The sequence below is a fragment of the Epinephelus fuscoguttatus genome, linkage group LG1, assembly GCF_011397635.1.
Source record: "Epinephelus fuscoguttatus linkage group LG1, E.fuscoguttatus.final_Chr_v1".
NCBI classification, from domain to species: domain Eukaryota; kingdom Metazoa; phylum Chordata; class Actinopteri; order Perciformes; family Serranidae; genus Epinephelus; species Epinephelus fuscoguttatus.
In genome coordinates, this window is record NC_064752.1 from 25,915,321 (window position 1) to 25,932,333 (window position 17,013).

General features: G+C 40.0%; 1 protein-coding gene across 1 annotated transcript; it reads right to left on the reverse strand.

Annotated features, from left to right (window-relative positions):
* Positions 1–1,474: 1,474 nt before the first annotated feature.
* On the reverse strand, positions 1,475–13,740 carry LOC125889483 (protein bicaudal D homolog 2-like). Its single transcript, XM_049577521.1, has 8 exons — positions 13,262–13,740; positions 8,947–9,159; positions 8,017–8,169; positions 7,129–7,590; positions 5,886–6,878; positions 5,507–5,658; positions 4,789–5,020; positions 1,475–2,820 (listed from the first exon to the last, which is right to left on the reverse strand). Exons 1-8 carry the CDS (start codon positions 13,499–13,501, stop codon positions 2,818–2,820), a joined length of 2,448 nt encoding a protein of 815 aa, XP_049433478.1. The 5' UTR covers positions 13,502–13,740; the 3' UTR covers positions 1,475–2,817.
* Between the last annotated feature and the right edge of the window lie 3,273 nt (positions 13,741–17,013).

Consider the following 17,013-nt stretch of genomic DNA (forward strand, 5'->3'; position numbering starts at 1 on the left):
CAATGCAAAGGAAAAAAACACAAAAGTTACAAATCACAAAAGTATAACCGGCATTTAAGGGGTTTTAAAAACAGATAATGTGCTAGCCAGCCTAATCTCATCAGGCAGAGGATCTCGAGTAATGTAAAAGTCAGTTTTACTGTAAATTTCAGAAATAAATTAGCAAACGTCACATATACAGAACTGTTTATTTAGTCTTCATTCATTCATTCTTCTTAACCGCTTATCATGGTACAGGGCTGCAGGAGGGCTGGAGCCTATCCCAGCTGACAATGGCCAAAAAGTGGGGTACACCCTGGACAGGTCACTAGACTGTCACAGGACTGACACATACAGAGACTTAGTAATCTTCTTCAATTGGTAATGTATTTTCAACAGAATTTGATTCATTCATGTGTCCTTTAAGTCTGTGCAACTAACAAAAAGTGTATGTACAATACTGTAAAATGGATATCTTCCTGCCTATACAATTACCATTATTGTTTGGTACATTTATGTTGATTGTGTTGCTGATTTGTATATATTAGTTCTTGTACACAATGCATCTTGTATTCAGCTGCTGAGTGGTCTGTATGTTTTTTTTTATATATAAAAAAAAGGTAATACAAGATTAGTCTATATACTTCAAAAATCATGACTGTTTTAATTTCTCAACAGCAGAAGAATAAAGCTATATTGTAAAACTGACAGTGTGATGGCAGGTATCTTACCGTAAAATGTCAATTAGAAGCCCAGGCTATTATTTGCCTAAGTCACTGAACTCAAAAGGTGTGTGTTTGGGACAGGTGTCTATATGGGACAGGCCTTTAATTCCTTTTAGACAAAACTGTTGTTCAGCAAAGGGAATACAATCTAATTGTTTATTTAAACCAGTATGAATGTAACATTTTTAAAAAAAAAAATAGGGCTCAAATAACATCAATTATGTGTTATGTTATGACACTGGTTTCACGGCACTTGAGGATTACAGCCCCCTGCATACTGACACAACACTGCTTTACCCTGTTAAAATTATATTCGTAACTTGGATTAACTATGGTGAAAAATACTTTTGATTCTTTTGACCAGTGGACCCATATGAGTAATAGTAATGGACACATACTCTGGTTTTATGAGAGCTTCAGAGGAAGGGAGTCACTGCTTGTTTTTTGTCATGCTGGTAAATCTGTATGAATTTCAGTCTTCTCTGGTTGGTTTCAGTAAAATAAACTGAACTGAGCTAACATTCAAACATTTATATTTGTATGTGCAATGTGTGATGTGGGTATGAAGTCAACAATCTGGTTTACTACATCCAAAGAACTCCTATGCTGCTTGACAACCAGATCAAGCTTCTAATTGAGACAGGCCTTTATTTTGTCAAAATGTGTAGCCACACCAGGCTAGTAACAGGGACTGGGAGTTTAACTGGGACCAGGCTTTTAATTTGTGTTTTACAGGATGTTAGATTGGAAAAAAAAGAACAAAAAACCTGTTTGTGAAAGTTAGATTTATTTCATCACCAGCAGTAACTGTTAGCAGAGACAGCAGCCCACAGTCATCAATTTTGCTAGTGTTTTCCCACAAGTTCAGTCTTATCAATATTCCGGCCAGGCACCTCCACTCCGACTCCCTTATGAAACAAAAAGGATGAAGACATCCTGTAGTCTGAACAGTGTCAAATAAATACAATTGCAGTTGTAGTAAAAACATATAAAATCAATTAGGAACAAGTATGTGAGCAACATAGTGTAAAATATTTTTTTTTACATAACATAATCATTTAGTTTTGTTTTTTTTTTTCCTTGCCATGTTTGCAAATTGCACTTGTATAAACAAAACACAGGATGGCACTGCAGGCTTCTTGTTTGCAGACTGTAGGACTCAAAAGGTTTACAAAAAAATTGTATTAAAACAAATACATTAAAAACTCTCCTTCACGAATAAAGTTTATGAATACTATTAACATCTGACCTTAACTTAGAAATCTTTAAATAAGCTTTGCATTAATACTCTTTCTTAGTCTTAACAAGCATACTGGAATTTGTAACAGCTCTGCCATGTCTACAAGAGGAGCCCAATAACACGAAATGTAGTACGACCCTGAAACTGTAGCACCATATTTACAGGATCATATAGTGAAAATAATATATTGCAATACTGTTTTAATGAGTTACAAAGGACATATAGCTATCAAGACTGATGAAGCTGAAACAGTTTCTATGGGCTGTCAGCAGGTTGCCCATACATTAAGGCCAAAAGGAAAATAACTAAGGCAAAAAAGTGTATTTGTCTCTTGTTGAATTTCAACCAGCTCAATTTCAAACAAACTGAAAGTATGGGTTTGTCGCTATGAAATAAATAAGCTGAATCACTTGAAAATCTCAACAAGAATCTGGTAGACAAACATGCACATCTGGTAGAAACATTGTATAATACTTGTAACAATTAATAGGATTTTTTAGAAAGAAGGAGGAATCACCTAAGAGCAAATAAGTAAAACAAAAAAAGTGCAGTCAGAGTAACACAGGCAATAAGTAACCAGCAAACACTGATCTTGAGTCTTCCTCTGATTCAGTAATAATAGTGGTGCATGTTGTTGGAAGACTGGAGGACTGCAGCGGGCAGCTGATGCGATGAGTCTTTCCGCAGTCAGAATTTTACATAACTGTTTTGGCACTCTAAAACAAGGCTCTTGGCAAATACTGTTGGATATGTATGTTCTTGTGTTGACGACGACATGATTTGGACCGTGATTAGAGAGTGAAGGAACCAGGTGACTGGCAACTATCACAAACACTCTGACGGAGCTCCTTAAGGACACTTGGCATGATAGATTTACTGCAAATGAGAAGATAGAAACAGGAGAAAAAAATCACATTATGTTGATTGTTGATTGATTGATGAAATTTCACTGAATTACTAAGGTGTAGTTTATTAATGAAAGCAGCAGCTGGGAAAGTTAGATGGAGCAGGAAGCAGAAGACTGAGGTGTGGTTTGCATGCAGGCTTTAGTAGTGAGTCACTGATGCTGCAGGGAGTGTGTGAGTCATTCAGACTTCTGACATCACTCCTGTATGCTGAAATAAACCTTTAAAATTATGTGTTTGTTTAATACAGAAAATAGAGAATAGTAGCTTAAATGTGACAGAAACATGATAAATGAAGTCAAAACTGAACATACTAATGCTGGTGGTTTTGGTTTCTTGGTTTGTCCTTGGTGTTCAACCTAGGACACTCACTGTGGTGCCAATCATTTTATCAATATCTCAAGTTGTTTTAGACCAGTGAGAGAAAAAGAAGTTGTATTATGAAGTGAGGTTGCATATAAATTAATGGCTCTGGAGAAATAACACAATAAATAACATATATGCTGACAAATGGTAACAAAAAATTAAATAGTATAAAAAATGTGCAATAAAACCTTGTGGCCAACTCTTCAGAAATGGATTTCATGCTACAATTTCTAATTATTTGTTGACATCATGTTTTGTTGATTATGCAAAGGATCATCTTCATTGTCCCAGAACATGTCAGAACTCAAACATGAAGGAAAGTTCGGTACTTGGAATGACAAATGATATTCACTTACACTTATCAGTGCAAATTTAAAAGGGATGCAGCCTGGAAGCAAGTGTCAGTTGTATCAATATTAGCACATAGGTTTACAGTTTCATGCAGTTCTCATGCCAAATAATGATATAAATATTTGTCAGAAAATAAAACTTAAAACCCATGCTTGAGGAATTTGTGTCTTCCTTGTTGCACATTGAACAGATTCTGTATAGACCCTTTTACAGTTTGTAGAAAAGGTGTGTGTGCATTTTGGCAACGGAAGTATGGTGGACCACAACAACTTGTCAAGTTATGCAAGGGCACTAACCACCAAAGATTGTGAATGCTACTTCAACAAATTGACTTTGGCAAGTGGGAACAGACTTCCAGATCCATGCAGTGACTGGGCAGAAGACATTAGTAAGTGGCCTGATATATACACTTATTTGACTGAGAAACCTAGCATGTACACCAGGGAGAAACTACGAGCATAAAAGTCACTAGATGCTTACGATTACGTTATCTGTGGACATGTGCAGAACTTGAAATACCACAACATCGATTCAGAGTTTTGTGTGTTGAAATCAGAAATCCTTACTAGTCAAAGACATGGACACAAGACTGCCATGTATGAAACCAAGATAGCTTACAGCCATAACTGCTGCCAATTACTCTGAAATGGTTCTGATCCTCTCGGAATCCTGTACAACTTGAGTCCACCAGTGGAATATCGATTCTGACAATCATACGTGCCCAACTAGACATTTTGGTGCTGGTAAAATGTGAATTCAATGTTTGCAGCTTGATAACTCACCAGAATGACTGCTACTTCCTTGGCCAAAATGCACACGCATCTTTTTGATGCATCGGCTGTAAAACGGTCTACATTATTTTAACATAAAAGCATCAAAGTGTAATTGTTTTTATGATAGAATTAGCAAGAGTAGCACAAAAGAAAGCACTGGTTCCACTCAACCTGTCTAACATAGTGAAAACAACCATGCATCACTGACATCCCACAAGTATTAGGTAGTAATAATATTAGTATGCCATATATGGTGTTAGAGTTATAATGGCTCAAAAAACAGAGCATAGTGTTAGAACAAATTAGTGTGTGCAAAGCCTGAGAGAAATGCAAATCTTGTAAAAGATATAGAGTTTAAAAAGGGCACAGAAAGCCTTGAAAAAGAACCCAGGGCCTCTGCTGTTGCCTCGTGGCTCAGAGTTGATTTTGCAGTACACATTCTGACTTACATGATGGCCGGAAGAGGCTCCTTTGCCCTTTGTTTTGCCCTTGCCTGCCACTGCTGTGGCACTGTTGCGGCGCGCCTGCTCGTGGTCAAACTCCAGGTCCTCCAGGCGCTGGGTTAGGGCCAGTTTCTGCTGGATGGCCATACGCAGCAGAGAATTCAGGGTCTTCTTCTCATCCTCAGCAGCAGTCAGCTGCCTCTGCATGTCATCCAGCTGGGTCACATACTCATCACACCTGAGGGAAAGAGATGTGGAGAAAAGAGCAAGAGAGGGGGAAAGGAAGAAACGATAGATAAATGTTATTTCCAGCAGGTGGAGCAATCTGCCTTGAACTGCTGCTGCCGTCACATATTTTCTCCATTCCCCAGACAGCATTTTCCAGATGGAAGGATGAGGTCTCTGCTAGCTCACTCACACAAGCGTTTCATCAGACTGCTCCCACAATGCTTTGTGTCTTTCTCACGAACATACACTCAGACATGAAACAGTTGCACAGACTAAGGACTAAAGTTTTGATTTTTTTTTTCATTATCAAGAGAAGAAGCTGAAAAGAGGCAGAATAAGCAGGATATAACAAAATATCATTGTTCTTTTGGCATTTCTGTACTGTTTCCTGTTACAGATGCATTTTGGTGTAAGCCCCAGACCACTTGGCTACACGATGGTTAATTTCATGTTTGTCAGGATTGAAATGTTAACCAGTGATTATGTATAATCTTACCTTGTGGCAAACATGGCTCGAAGAGAGGAGAACGTAGCAGCATCCTCTTTCAGAGTCTTCAGTTCGTTGCGGAGCTTCATCATCGTCTCAGTCACGATGGCCTTCTCGCTCTCGTACTTACTCTTCAGGTTGGCCAGAGCAACCTCAGCCGTCTAAAGGGAATATGAGCTTATATAATTATTCATTCATTATTCATTCACTTCTTGCACTTTCATAAAGTCTAAACTCCGGGGTTATTTTTAGCTGAAGACTATCCCCCCTTTCGGTTGTACTTGTCAGTTTGAGAAACAATGAACATCCTTCCTCTCAGAAACACACACCGCAGGCAAGCAAAAACAAACACACACACGTACAGATACACTCAGAGGGATCCTCTGACCTGTTTGTTGGCTTTTAGCACAGCTCTGAGGGTGGCGATCTGTTCCCTTTTGGTGCTAAGCAGGGACTTCAGTTTGAGGATCTCTCCCATGCAGGCCTCTTTGTCCTTGTCTGCCACTGTGCTGAGCTCCAGATTGGCAAGTCTCTGACGTGACAGCTCTGTGGTGCGGTCCACTGCCTGCTGCAGGTGGCAGATCTGGTCCCTGATGATGGCTACAAGGTTATAGATGTTCATGGGTTCTGGTCGGGGCTCCGGGGCCGGGCTAACTGTGGTGCTGCCGGACTTCCCAGGCTCAGTCTCAGTGATCAGCCCATTTGAGAGAAGTACGGAAGACTGTTGCTCCTTCCCTTCCTGCCCCTTTCTTACTTTGGCCTTGCCTTCCTTGTAGTAGTCAAGCATCACACGGTTCGGAGTTTCATTGTTGCACATGCACACGTGGTTGTAGAGATTGGCCAGCTCTTCACTGAAAGCTATGAGCTCGTCCTGGGCCACGTTAAGGCTGCCAAGTGATTCTCCCGCAGCCTCGCTGACCAGACGGAGCTCCTTCTCCAGACGAGCCACCTCCGCTTTATCCGCGTGGCTGATCTTCTCCAGAGACGCCAGCTTTGATCTCAACTCGTGGACGTCGCTATCCAGCCGCGCTCGCTCGTCTTCATACTGGGTTCGACATTCCTCGTACTGTGCCCTCAGGGTCTTCAGCTCCTGCCTCAACTCCCCGGCTTCAGACACCGCCACAGTGTATTTACACTGCAGAATCTCAGGGCCGTTGATATCCAGCTCGTAGTAGTCTCCATCATCGTGGCTGTCCCTGTCTTTCTCACTGTCGAGGGCGGACTGGCGCTCCTTACTGGCCTGCAGTTTCCTCATTGCAGTGAGGTTCTCAGTCAGCCTGTTGACAGTTTCCTTTTGCTCAGACACAGTCCCATAGGCCTGCTCCAGGTGCTTCTGGCTCTCCTGTAAAGAGCTGATCAGGGCTGCTTTCTCCCGCTCCACCTGAACATAAATGTTAAAACAAAGTCAACTTTAGTCATTTGTCCAACCTAATAAAAAAAAAACCTTTGACAAACTGGAAGAATGCACATTGTATCTTTATCTCCTTTCCCTGACAGAAGAAAACGTTTTAGTGAAAAGCTGAATCCATTTTCGAGTGAATGTGTTGAAGACATGAGATCAGGCAACACACTATTGTAAATCAGCAAGTAATGGAGCTGGACGGTCCAAGAGCATCCCGAGGATTTCATACCTGCACAAGCTGTTGTTTCAATTTCTGGATCTCAGAGATGTTGAGCTCACTGAGCAGGTCGTCCACCAGGCTAGGAGCCGGCTTGAAAGCCTCTCCTCTCTTCACGCCGGCTCTGTTGTCTTCATCACCTTCACCTGCCTTGGCCAAGCCGTTTTCAAAGCCTCTGATCAGATCATCGTTGTCAGGCTCGGTGATGGCCGAGGGATCGTCGTGGAGTTTTAGGTTGTCGAAGGAGATGTTGAAAGAGCTGTTGTACACGGAGCCGCCGATGGTCATGTAGTGGGAGAGCTCCTTGCGAAGAGTGGCCTTCTGCTCGCGCTCTGTTTTAATCGTTTCCAAGGCCTCTGTTAGCTGCCGCTCAGCGATCTCTCTCAGACGCATGGCTTCCTCCAGCTGGCTGTTGAGGCACTGGGAGTCCTCCTCCAGACGGCGGATCTCATGTTTCAGACCTTCGTATTCCACCTTAGCAGATGGTCAAAAATATAAAGACAACTGTTAATAATTTTATTCTATTTATTTGTGTCCACTTTAGTTTCTTTATTACATGAAAGTGCCTGATGTTGTCCAAAATTACAAAAAAAGGCTGTACAGAGACCATAAAACCTTACATGTAAAATTTGGTGTGAAAAATGAAAAAGGGAAGAACATTTTTTGACTAACATTATAAATTATAGCAAAACTCAAAAGTTGTGGGAAGGCAACATGTCTTTAATGTCTTGCTTTGTCACTTTCTAACATGACACAATAACTACGTGGTTATACTAGAACAAAAACAAACAATAATGTGTGTACTTTGAGTCATAATAAAGTTTAAACAGTAAGAACATGACTATTTTTCCACCCAGTTCCAGATGTGTAACAGAGTGAGTATCATGTTCTTTGTCTCACCTGGTTCTGTCTCAGCACAGACACTTGTTTCTGAAGAGAGATGTTCTCCTCCTCCAGCTCGCTGTAGTCCTGCAGCAGACGAGCCTCCCGCACCTTGTACTCTCTCATGTCATCGCGCAGCTGACCTCGCTGCAGCTCTGCCAGCTCTGAATTCTGCACACAGGAGCAGAAAGAGATGGCATATTACGGAAGGCTGCTTGAGAAAAAAAACTCTATAAATAAATGCTCACTATCTTTGAGTGAGTGAAAACACCCCGGCAGCGTAAAGTACATCCTTGCAACTGCCTGGTCGGGTGAAATGAGAATCATCACGTCAGCATGTGTCACATACCACAGGGGCAAGACTTTGGCAGGCGACTGTAATGACGGAAGAAGGACATGGTCCATTTACCAATCCATGCTACAGAGAGCCGTGGCGGAGGACATCCTTTGTGTCACTCACAGTGGACCATTACATCATCTTTGCTGCTGGTTTCATGCCGATCCTGCTAACGTGACCCTCCCCCACGACACAAACAAACTTCAACACTCTCACAACTCACCCCGACAACTAGTGGTGGTCCATGTCAATCTAAACTTCTCTTCATACTATTTTAAAAGATACTTACTACATTATCGGACAGATGCATACCATTTCAACCACAACAGTACTTTGATAAAGTTAACGACTCCCATTTACAACTGTGAGATAAACTAGTCCCCTATTTTGACACCAAAAACAAAATTTCATTTTTCCACAGCTTTACAACAAAAAAGGCTAGCGTAAAAACACATAATACACAAAACACAGGGAGCAATTTTAGGTTGACATATTAGAAGTATATACACACACAAAAAAGAGAGAAGTTATAAGATTTATTTTGTATTCTTGATGACCGAAATAATTTATACTTAACCTGCATTTTGATATTTGTATAACTGAACGTTCACCTCTCTCATCTCCAGGGCAATTGCCGACAGGCGATCATTTTCAGCTTGCGAGCTGGTGAGCGAAGCTTTGGCCTGTCGGAGCTCATTCTGCAGCTCTAGGACCTTCTGCTGGTAGAGAGCCTCCTTACTGGCAGACTCCAGGATCAGTGACTCTTCCCTGCTTTCCCCATCTGCTGCCACTTTCCTGTGGGCTGAGTAGGCTTGTCCAAAGGCCTGGGAACAGAGACAAAGAATTAGATCAGAGCAAACTGCTTTGATCGAGGATTAATGGCCAGCCTTTTTTAAGACACACACACCGAACCACAAGTACGGCCAAAATAACCACCGGTGATATATATAAAGTTTCTCTTACCTACACAGTATTTATTACCAGGGCCTGTCATAGTCTGAATTTAACACTGCCTGTTTGTTTGCCTTTTGTGTCACAGAAGACCACTCACTCAGGAGTACTGTGTCACCCTCCTGCTACATTTTGGTTTTATGTCATGTTGTTCATATTAGCCACTAACAGAGCATGAAGAGAGATTACTGCACACACTGATTACATTTGAACTGCATGAATTTTAATTTGTCACGCTCACATGACACGCTAGGGCCAGCTGGAGTCTGCTGTCGTCCAATCCACATTCAGGGAACAAAAACATTTCATTCAGTTTGTTCTGCCTTGGAAATCTGAGTTCAGACGACCAAATTTGAATTTACAGTTATATGTTGAAAATATCTAAATTTAAAGTGTCTCCCTTACATGTTAATTCAGGGCAAAAAAATCCCTGCTGGACATTTTAGAGGAATATTTATGTATCAAAATAAAATATAGGTGGTAAAAGTTAAGTTTTTATTTCTACTAAACCTATCACATATTCATCACTGAGTTCTTTTTCACACAACAATGACAATATATTGCAAGATAAAGCAAGACATGGTCAGATACTGTTTTGCAATTGAACTAAATAACCACTGCATTTTGGCATCGTCAGTGAATCTGGGCCACAATAACCACAAAAAACTCCACAAGATGGTCAGTGTTTCCATGGCAGAGAGGTGGGCAAGGCAGTGTCTAATGGAGGTGACCACTCATGGGGTCCTAAATGCACTAATGGCTGGAAACCAAGGGAAGTATAGAGGCTTAGGTTAACAGTATTGACGGAGCCAGAACAATAGTTTAAATAGGATGAACAGGGTGACGTCAGATTCCCACAGCCATCTGACTTAAAGGCTTGTAGACACGCAGCCAACAAGCACTGACACCGAGCCAAACTGGTGACGTTATAACTACTGCCCAAGAAAGTCCTGTAGCTGTAGTTCTCCTTCCCACAGGCATCTACAACAGTTTCAGTCAAACAAAGTGACATGTATGCAGCAGTCAGTCGTAATGTGAATCCATCTGTAACCTAAAGCACAGTGGGTGCTGATGGAAGATTCCTTCTCCTACATTAGTGACATATTCTACTGAAGAGGAAGCAGCAGTCCAAATCATGAGATACCAGAACAATGACGGCAACACTGAGTCACTTAGTGACTGGATTGTGATCTACGGCACGAATAATGTGATGTGGACAAAAATCAACATCAATGCGCAACTTAGAATAAGTCATCCAGCGGAGACGCATAAGCAAGTTCCTCATCATGATTCAGGGTTTAACTTAGTAATAGAAAACAGAGCTGTAACAATTAGTCACTTAATCTGTCAGTAAAATGCCAAACATTCCCTGGTTGCAGCTTCTTCAATGCTAGGATCTGATGATTTGTTTGAAATGTATGACAGTAACCTGATTGTATTTCAGGTTTCAACTGTTGGTTGAACAAAACAAACAACATGAACACGTGACTTTAGGCTGTGGAAAATTTTAACAGGCATCTTTCACTATTTTGAGACACTTATAGACCAAGCAATGAATCCATAAAATAAAACGCTGATTAACTGATAATAAAAATGATCATTATGTGTAGTAATGCTTGTAATTAAACATTGCTAGCTTCTGTCCACAAAGAAATATCCCAATACACTAAATTATTATTGTTGTTAAAATTATTATTAGCACCAGTGAAGCCAATGTGGAAGTGTCTTAGGATGCAGTTCCTCTAAGGTTTATAAACTGGCTGCAAGTCTATACTGAGCAGACGGGAAAACCCCAACTTCTCTCTTGAAACAGTCAAAATTTCCTCAAAAAAGCTAGGATATTAGTACCTCATGTCACCTCTTCTTATCTCTCATTGTGGAAATTATAAAAGTCATTGGTTTATTAAAAAGCAGTGTTGTCATAAATATCGATTTTTCTATACATATCGATTCTCAACATCAGAAGCGTTTTCAATACTTATTTTTCTATGGTATTTATACACCAGTACCACATGTGCCTCCTCACTCTGGTATTGTCACTGTGTACAACAGTCATTGTGCTGTTCTCTGCTACTAACCAAGAAGACTTAGACGACTTTTTCATTGGCATTCTTTTGTTCACAAAGCTATTTCTGGCCTACTTCTAGCATAGTTATGTGTGTACATTAAGCAAAAAATGAAAATAGCTGCTCTCCATTCACAAAACATGTTCTTATTGTCTGCACTGAGGGTATGTACAGAGTTTGGCAAGCGAGCATTTATGTATGCAGCTCCTTGCATGTGGAATCTTCTGCAGAAGGACTGAAGTTACAGAAGATGCACTCACTGGTTCCTCTCGGCCATCTCAAAGCACTGTTGTGGGATTTTTGTACACAATCTTCAATATGCCAATGTCATGGTGTGTCTTAGCTGGTCTTTGTACTCATATGTAATTCATGTGTAATTGCTGTTTGCGTTTTTATGGTTCATTTCTGGTATATATTAACATACTTTTTTTGGCTTTTCTTTGTAGTAATCTTATTTTGTGTTTTATATAACTTGTTTTAAAGCTTTACATTCTTATTCTGTATTTTTGTTTTATGTTGTCGGTCTGTAACTTATGTTGCTGCCAGTCTTGGCCAGGACACTCCTGAAAAAGAGATTTTTCTGGTTAAATAAAATAAACAAATAAAAAAAAGTTGATGCTGTCATGATTAAGTATTATTATCTTTTAATTAAAAAAAAATGTAATGCCCTAAATGTCATCTCCCCTCAGTACTGAAAATGGCAAATATATATCTACATTATATAAGACAAAAAATGTGTGTTTTGCTCTGTTTTTGCTTGACCAACAGGTGTTACTGCTTTTCCCATCTCATCTTAGCTTTGCCCAGGCTCTTCCTCTAATTTTGCAATTTGTAGCTCCAATATGAGCCAGACGTGGCGACAGATGGTGGACCTACAATTCAAATCATCCCTTCAGAAATCAGTGGATGATGTGACAGATTTCAATGTTCATAAACTAAAACAATAACTGTGTTGGAGTCATAATGGATGTGAAAGAATTTTGTTGACAACAACATTTACGGCTGAAATGAGTTGGGTAAAACCATTCAGGCAGCTGTATTTAGTGATAATGATGGACGTTGGAAAGGAGAACTTGAGGGAAACCAGAGGTTGGCTCAATTGTAGCTGTGGGGTTGAAATGTGTCTCCAAAGAGCAGGAGAAATAAACACAGGACACCATGACAGGGGAGTTAAAAAACAACATGGAGCGGTATTATCCTTCTCAAGATTCCCTTTTAACTGGACTGCAAAACAAGTCTGAAACGTGTCTTTTTTCCACGACACCCTGACCTATCCTGTTACTGTTAAACCCAATAAACTAACCTTGCAGCAGGTTGGCCACATAGGTATCTAAATTTGACATACTGCTGCAGCTGCAAAGGTCTGATCTGAAGGCCTCACCCTCCCATACCAACAAGTAACGTTACAGGCTAGTGACCAAAAAGAAATGTCAGGTTTTATCCTTTAATATGAGAAAAACATTACACCACACGACTATTATTTTGTTTAGAAATCTATGGATGGCATATGGCTACCACATGACAGTCTGTCACAACCTTATGACAGACTTCTAACTTAATTTAAGAGACATCCAGCTTGTCAATTTACTATTGTGGCACACTGGTTTTTTGGAGACACGAACCCAAGTTGTGGCTGAGCTTGAAAGGAGCCAGGCCCATGACTGATAGCTTATATAACCTGTGATGGTTCTGATTACAGTCTGTGTGGTTCTGACTGACACGTTCAAAGCCGTTGGTAAACAGAATATTGACCGTTGCTGCACCAGAATTTTAACGGCTAACGTGCTGCTCACAGAATAACTGCCAGGTTAAATGTGGTGCGGTCACATACCGATACAGTTAACGTTAGATTAACGTTACAACCTTGGTTTTTTAACTGTCTGTCTGCGTGGCTATGACCTCAGGTTACCTCCTTCAGCTGATCCAGCTCATGTCGGACCGTCTCGTATTCTGTTTCCAACTCATCGAATCGCTGCTTGAGCTGCTGTTTCTCCTCCAGCACCGCCAGCCCGTACTCCGCCGCCTGGATCTTCTCATGGGTCGTCTCACGGAGCTCCCGGGTGAGACGCTCGACCTCGACTTGAAGCCACTGCGGCCCGGCCTCCGTCACCAGTACCGCTTCGGGATATTCCTGCTCCTCCATAGACATCTTGGTGAGCCGCCGACTCACAACTGTAACGGGACCCAGCCCTGGCTAAGCAGAAAACCACCAAGACCGCAAATCACTGCCTTCTTTGTTTGAACCGCATTGTCGAGACTTAAATGGCGTTGAGCTCCTTTTGCCTTTTGCCGCCGCAGACTTCAACGATGCTAAACGTACACGATACTTTTGACATGCTCGAAGAGTTTCTTCAGCTACTCCGTGAAGCTGACAGAGGAAACTTCAGTTGAGATCATCGATTGGAAAAAGCTACTCCTTGCACGGCATTCAAATCGGGATGAGTGGAAAGGGAAATGTAGTTTTGAATGGGACGCCAGTATCTCAACGGCTACGCACTGCAGCTACCATATTGACTTCAAGTACCAGAATGCACTGCGCGGGCTTGGACGTGATCCAGGGACTTACTGAAGAGTTCAATACAGTACTGCCATCTAGAGGCTTTAGCATGAAACTATCCTCAAGGCAAACTATATATATATTAAACATATTATATATATATATTATATATATTTTATTTTTTAAAGGCACATAGTGACTATAGCTACAAGGAAACGATTATTTTAACTATTAATTACCTGTCGAGTATTTCTAAATTAAGTAATTAATTTTGTAGTCCATACATTTTGTCTCACTAATAGCCCTGAACTACAAAAAAACTAAAAAACATTTAAAATTATGTAAAATACAGAAAGTAGACTGAAGCTATCAAATTTTTGGCATTTTTGCTCAATTACTTAGACTTGCACTCTACAAATATAAAACAGTCATGTCATGTCAGTAAACATGTCTGTAAAACTGTGCAGACATTGCTAATGTAATGTCAAATGCCAAAGACAAATGTAGATTCCAAACTCCTCCACGATTGAACCGACCCACTCTACATTTTTAAAAGCATCAAGACAGACTGTAAAAGCATCAAAACATATTCATATGAATGTGAAAGCAAAACTGTCTTATCAGGGACTTTCCTTCTGACTGTAAACAATACTTGAGTGGTTTGACTGGGTTCAGGAAGTGTTCTTGATGTTTCATTATTTTGTTGCTGCTACACCTGTGTGGAGAATTCAGCTGCAGCTGGACATAGATGGTGTGTATACCTGTATGCCTGTGTTTCTGGGTCTCAGGGTTTTCACCTGTGGTACTGTTAATTCATGCTCTCACTATATTTATATTATTTTATGTTATATTACTATATATTCTTTCTGCTGTTCCTCTTTCTTTTAAGTCTCCAGCCTTTCTATTTCTGTATCAAGCAACAGCCTACGTTCTATTCATCTATCAAGTTATTAACTATTGATCTGTCTCCACCAAGAGATCATGATAATGTGTCTTTTTCAGGAATATGGAAGGGGACCTTTACCTACACTGTATGTACATTAGTTGCACAAAATAAAAAGAATCCACATTTATTTAGAACATATTTCTCAATTTTAATCTCTCTTCTTCTGAACATTTCAGACAAATACTTCCATTTTTATTCAATCTGCTTTGGTCTGGGATGTGGAACAGCACTCTATAGGCCCTTTTGTTGTAAGTAGACAAACACTTAAATTCCAGTGGTCTAATTTATCAACAAATTTACCTTTTTTTGGTAAAAAGGCCCCTGTTTAATATTGTTTGTGTTTCATTTTCAGCACTCATGATTCCATTAGTTCTTGGTGTGTTTTTCACCGTAGTGTTTGAGATTGTGGGCATATTATCTGGTAAGCTGAGCTTTGTTTTGACAACACATTGCAGTCATTACTTTAACAAGCGGGTATAGCTTTGAAATTCTCAATGTTGTTTTACTTCCTGTTTTATTAAAAAACAATGACAGTACAGTTGATCTTTTTCATGTTTCCTGTCAGATCTGCCAGCCCATACTAAGAGGTGTAAAGGACCTCCCTATGAGAGAGGAGGTATGCTTACTTAAAGGGGAGCACCACTTAAATTAAGGATTCTAACATGTTATTTCCATGGCTGAGAAAAGTTCAAGTAATGTTTGTGAACACGAGCTACTCTTTCTCAAAGCCAGAAACCAGAGAAGTGAGTTTCAGACTTGTGATGTCATTGGGTATAATGGCTTTATTTTATTGTTATAGAGTTTTTAAACAGAATATGTACACATATACTCAGAACTTTACCCTGGGTGCTCTCCATGTCAGCTCTAACATCTCTCCCAGTGAATTGCCTATGGAGCAGCTCCAGACTTTATACTTGATTAGGTCAACAAATTTAAGTTTTAGCACTTTAGTTTTTGGATTTGTGAGAGAGTTGTTCATGTTCACTGATATTTTTGAACTGTCTTAGACCATAGGAATAACATTTATGAATTTTGAAAATGAAAATGTCTTCAAATGATTAATATCTAATAGTCTATACATGAATTAGCTGATTAATAACTTTTAAATCTAAGTTATCAATAATTATTGCCATCTTTACACACTACTGATAAAACAATGACCTTGAATCCTATTTATGATTCAGTACCCGTGTTTAGACCTGTACTTTATAACAACTAACACCACCATCTAACTTTCTCTTTAGATGTTTCCTGGGGATTTCTTTTTGCACTCTTTGTGGCCATCGTGAACCTCAACTCATATCACGGTAAAGCTGCATGACTTTAAAGCATGTGAGATTTGCTGATGTCAAGGGAATATACTGTTTCTGTGGTTACATGTTGGGCTTTATTCCAGTTTACACACTGTCTTATGGATGTGGAATCACAATGTTTGCTCTCAGAGGAGCAAAACGGAAATACAGCACTCTATGGTAGGTGGGCTAACAAAAGCTGATTTAAGTTTCACACATTGTTCTGATAGATTGACAGGCTTTGTAGCTTTATCACAGGTTGAATTCAGCAACTTTAAATGTCTTTGAAAGTTGAAGTGATGGTATTTGTGTAATTTTTTTGGACAGGAAGCTGAGAAATACACAATGCCACCAGTGGTAGATGGAGTTACAACCACAGAGGGGGAATTTACAGGCACTGATATCTGTGGTTTCAGCTGAGTCAAAGAGCAGAACTGCATTTGAGGAAATGAACTTCAGACTCAGGGATGGTGAAGTCATTTACATCACGGAAACAAGCACATGTAGTCATCTGTTGGGCTGTTTTATGGTCAGATCTTTGTTTGTCCATTTTTAAGTTAAAAAGACATTTCACTCCTCACCTCAAAATACATATTTTTCCCCTTAAGTGTATTGTTATTTATCAGTCGAGACTGTTTTGGTGTGAGTTGGAGATATCGGCCAGAGAGTTGTCACCCATCTTTCCAGTGTAATCGAATTAGATGGCACTCGGCTTGTGGTGCTCAATGCACCAAAAAATGCATTTAAAAAACTGAACAGCAATGTTTCTTTCCAGAAATCAAGATCTGGATACTCAACATAATTCACAGGTCTTGTTGTGAGTAGTTTCATGTAGGAACTATTTTCTTATCTTTCAACCTAACAACACTTGCCAAATACATCATCGCACAGAGGGACGAAAGGCTTGGCTTGGGACAGCATGAGAG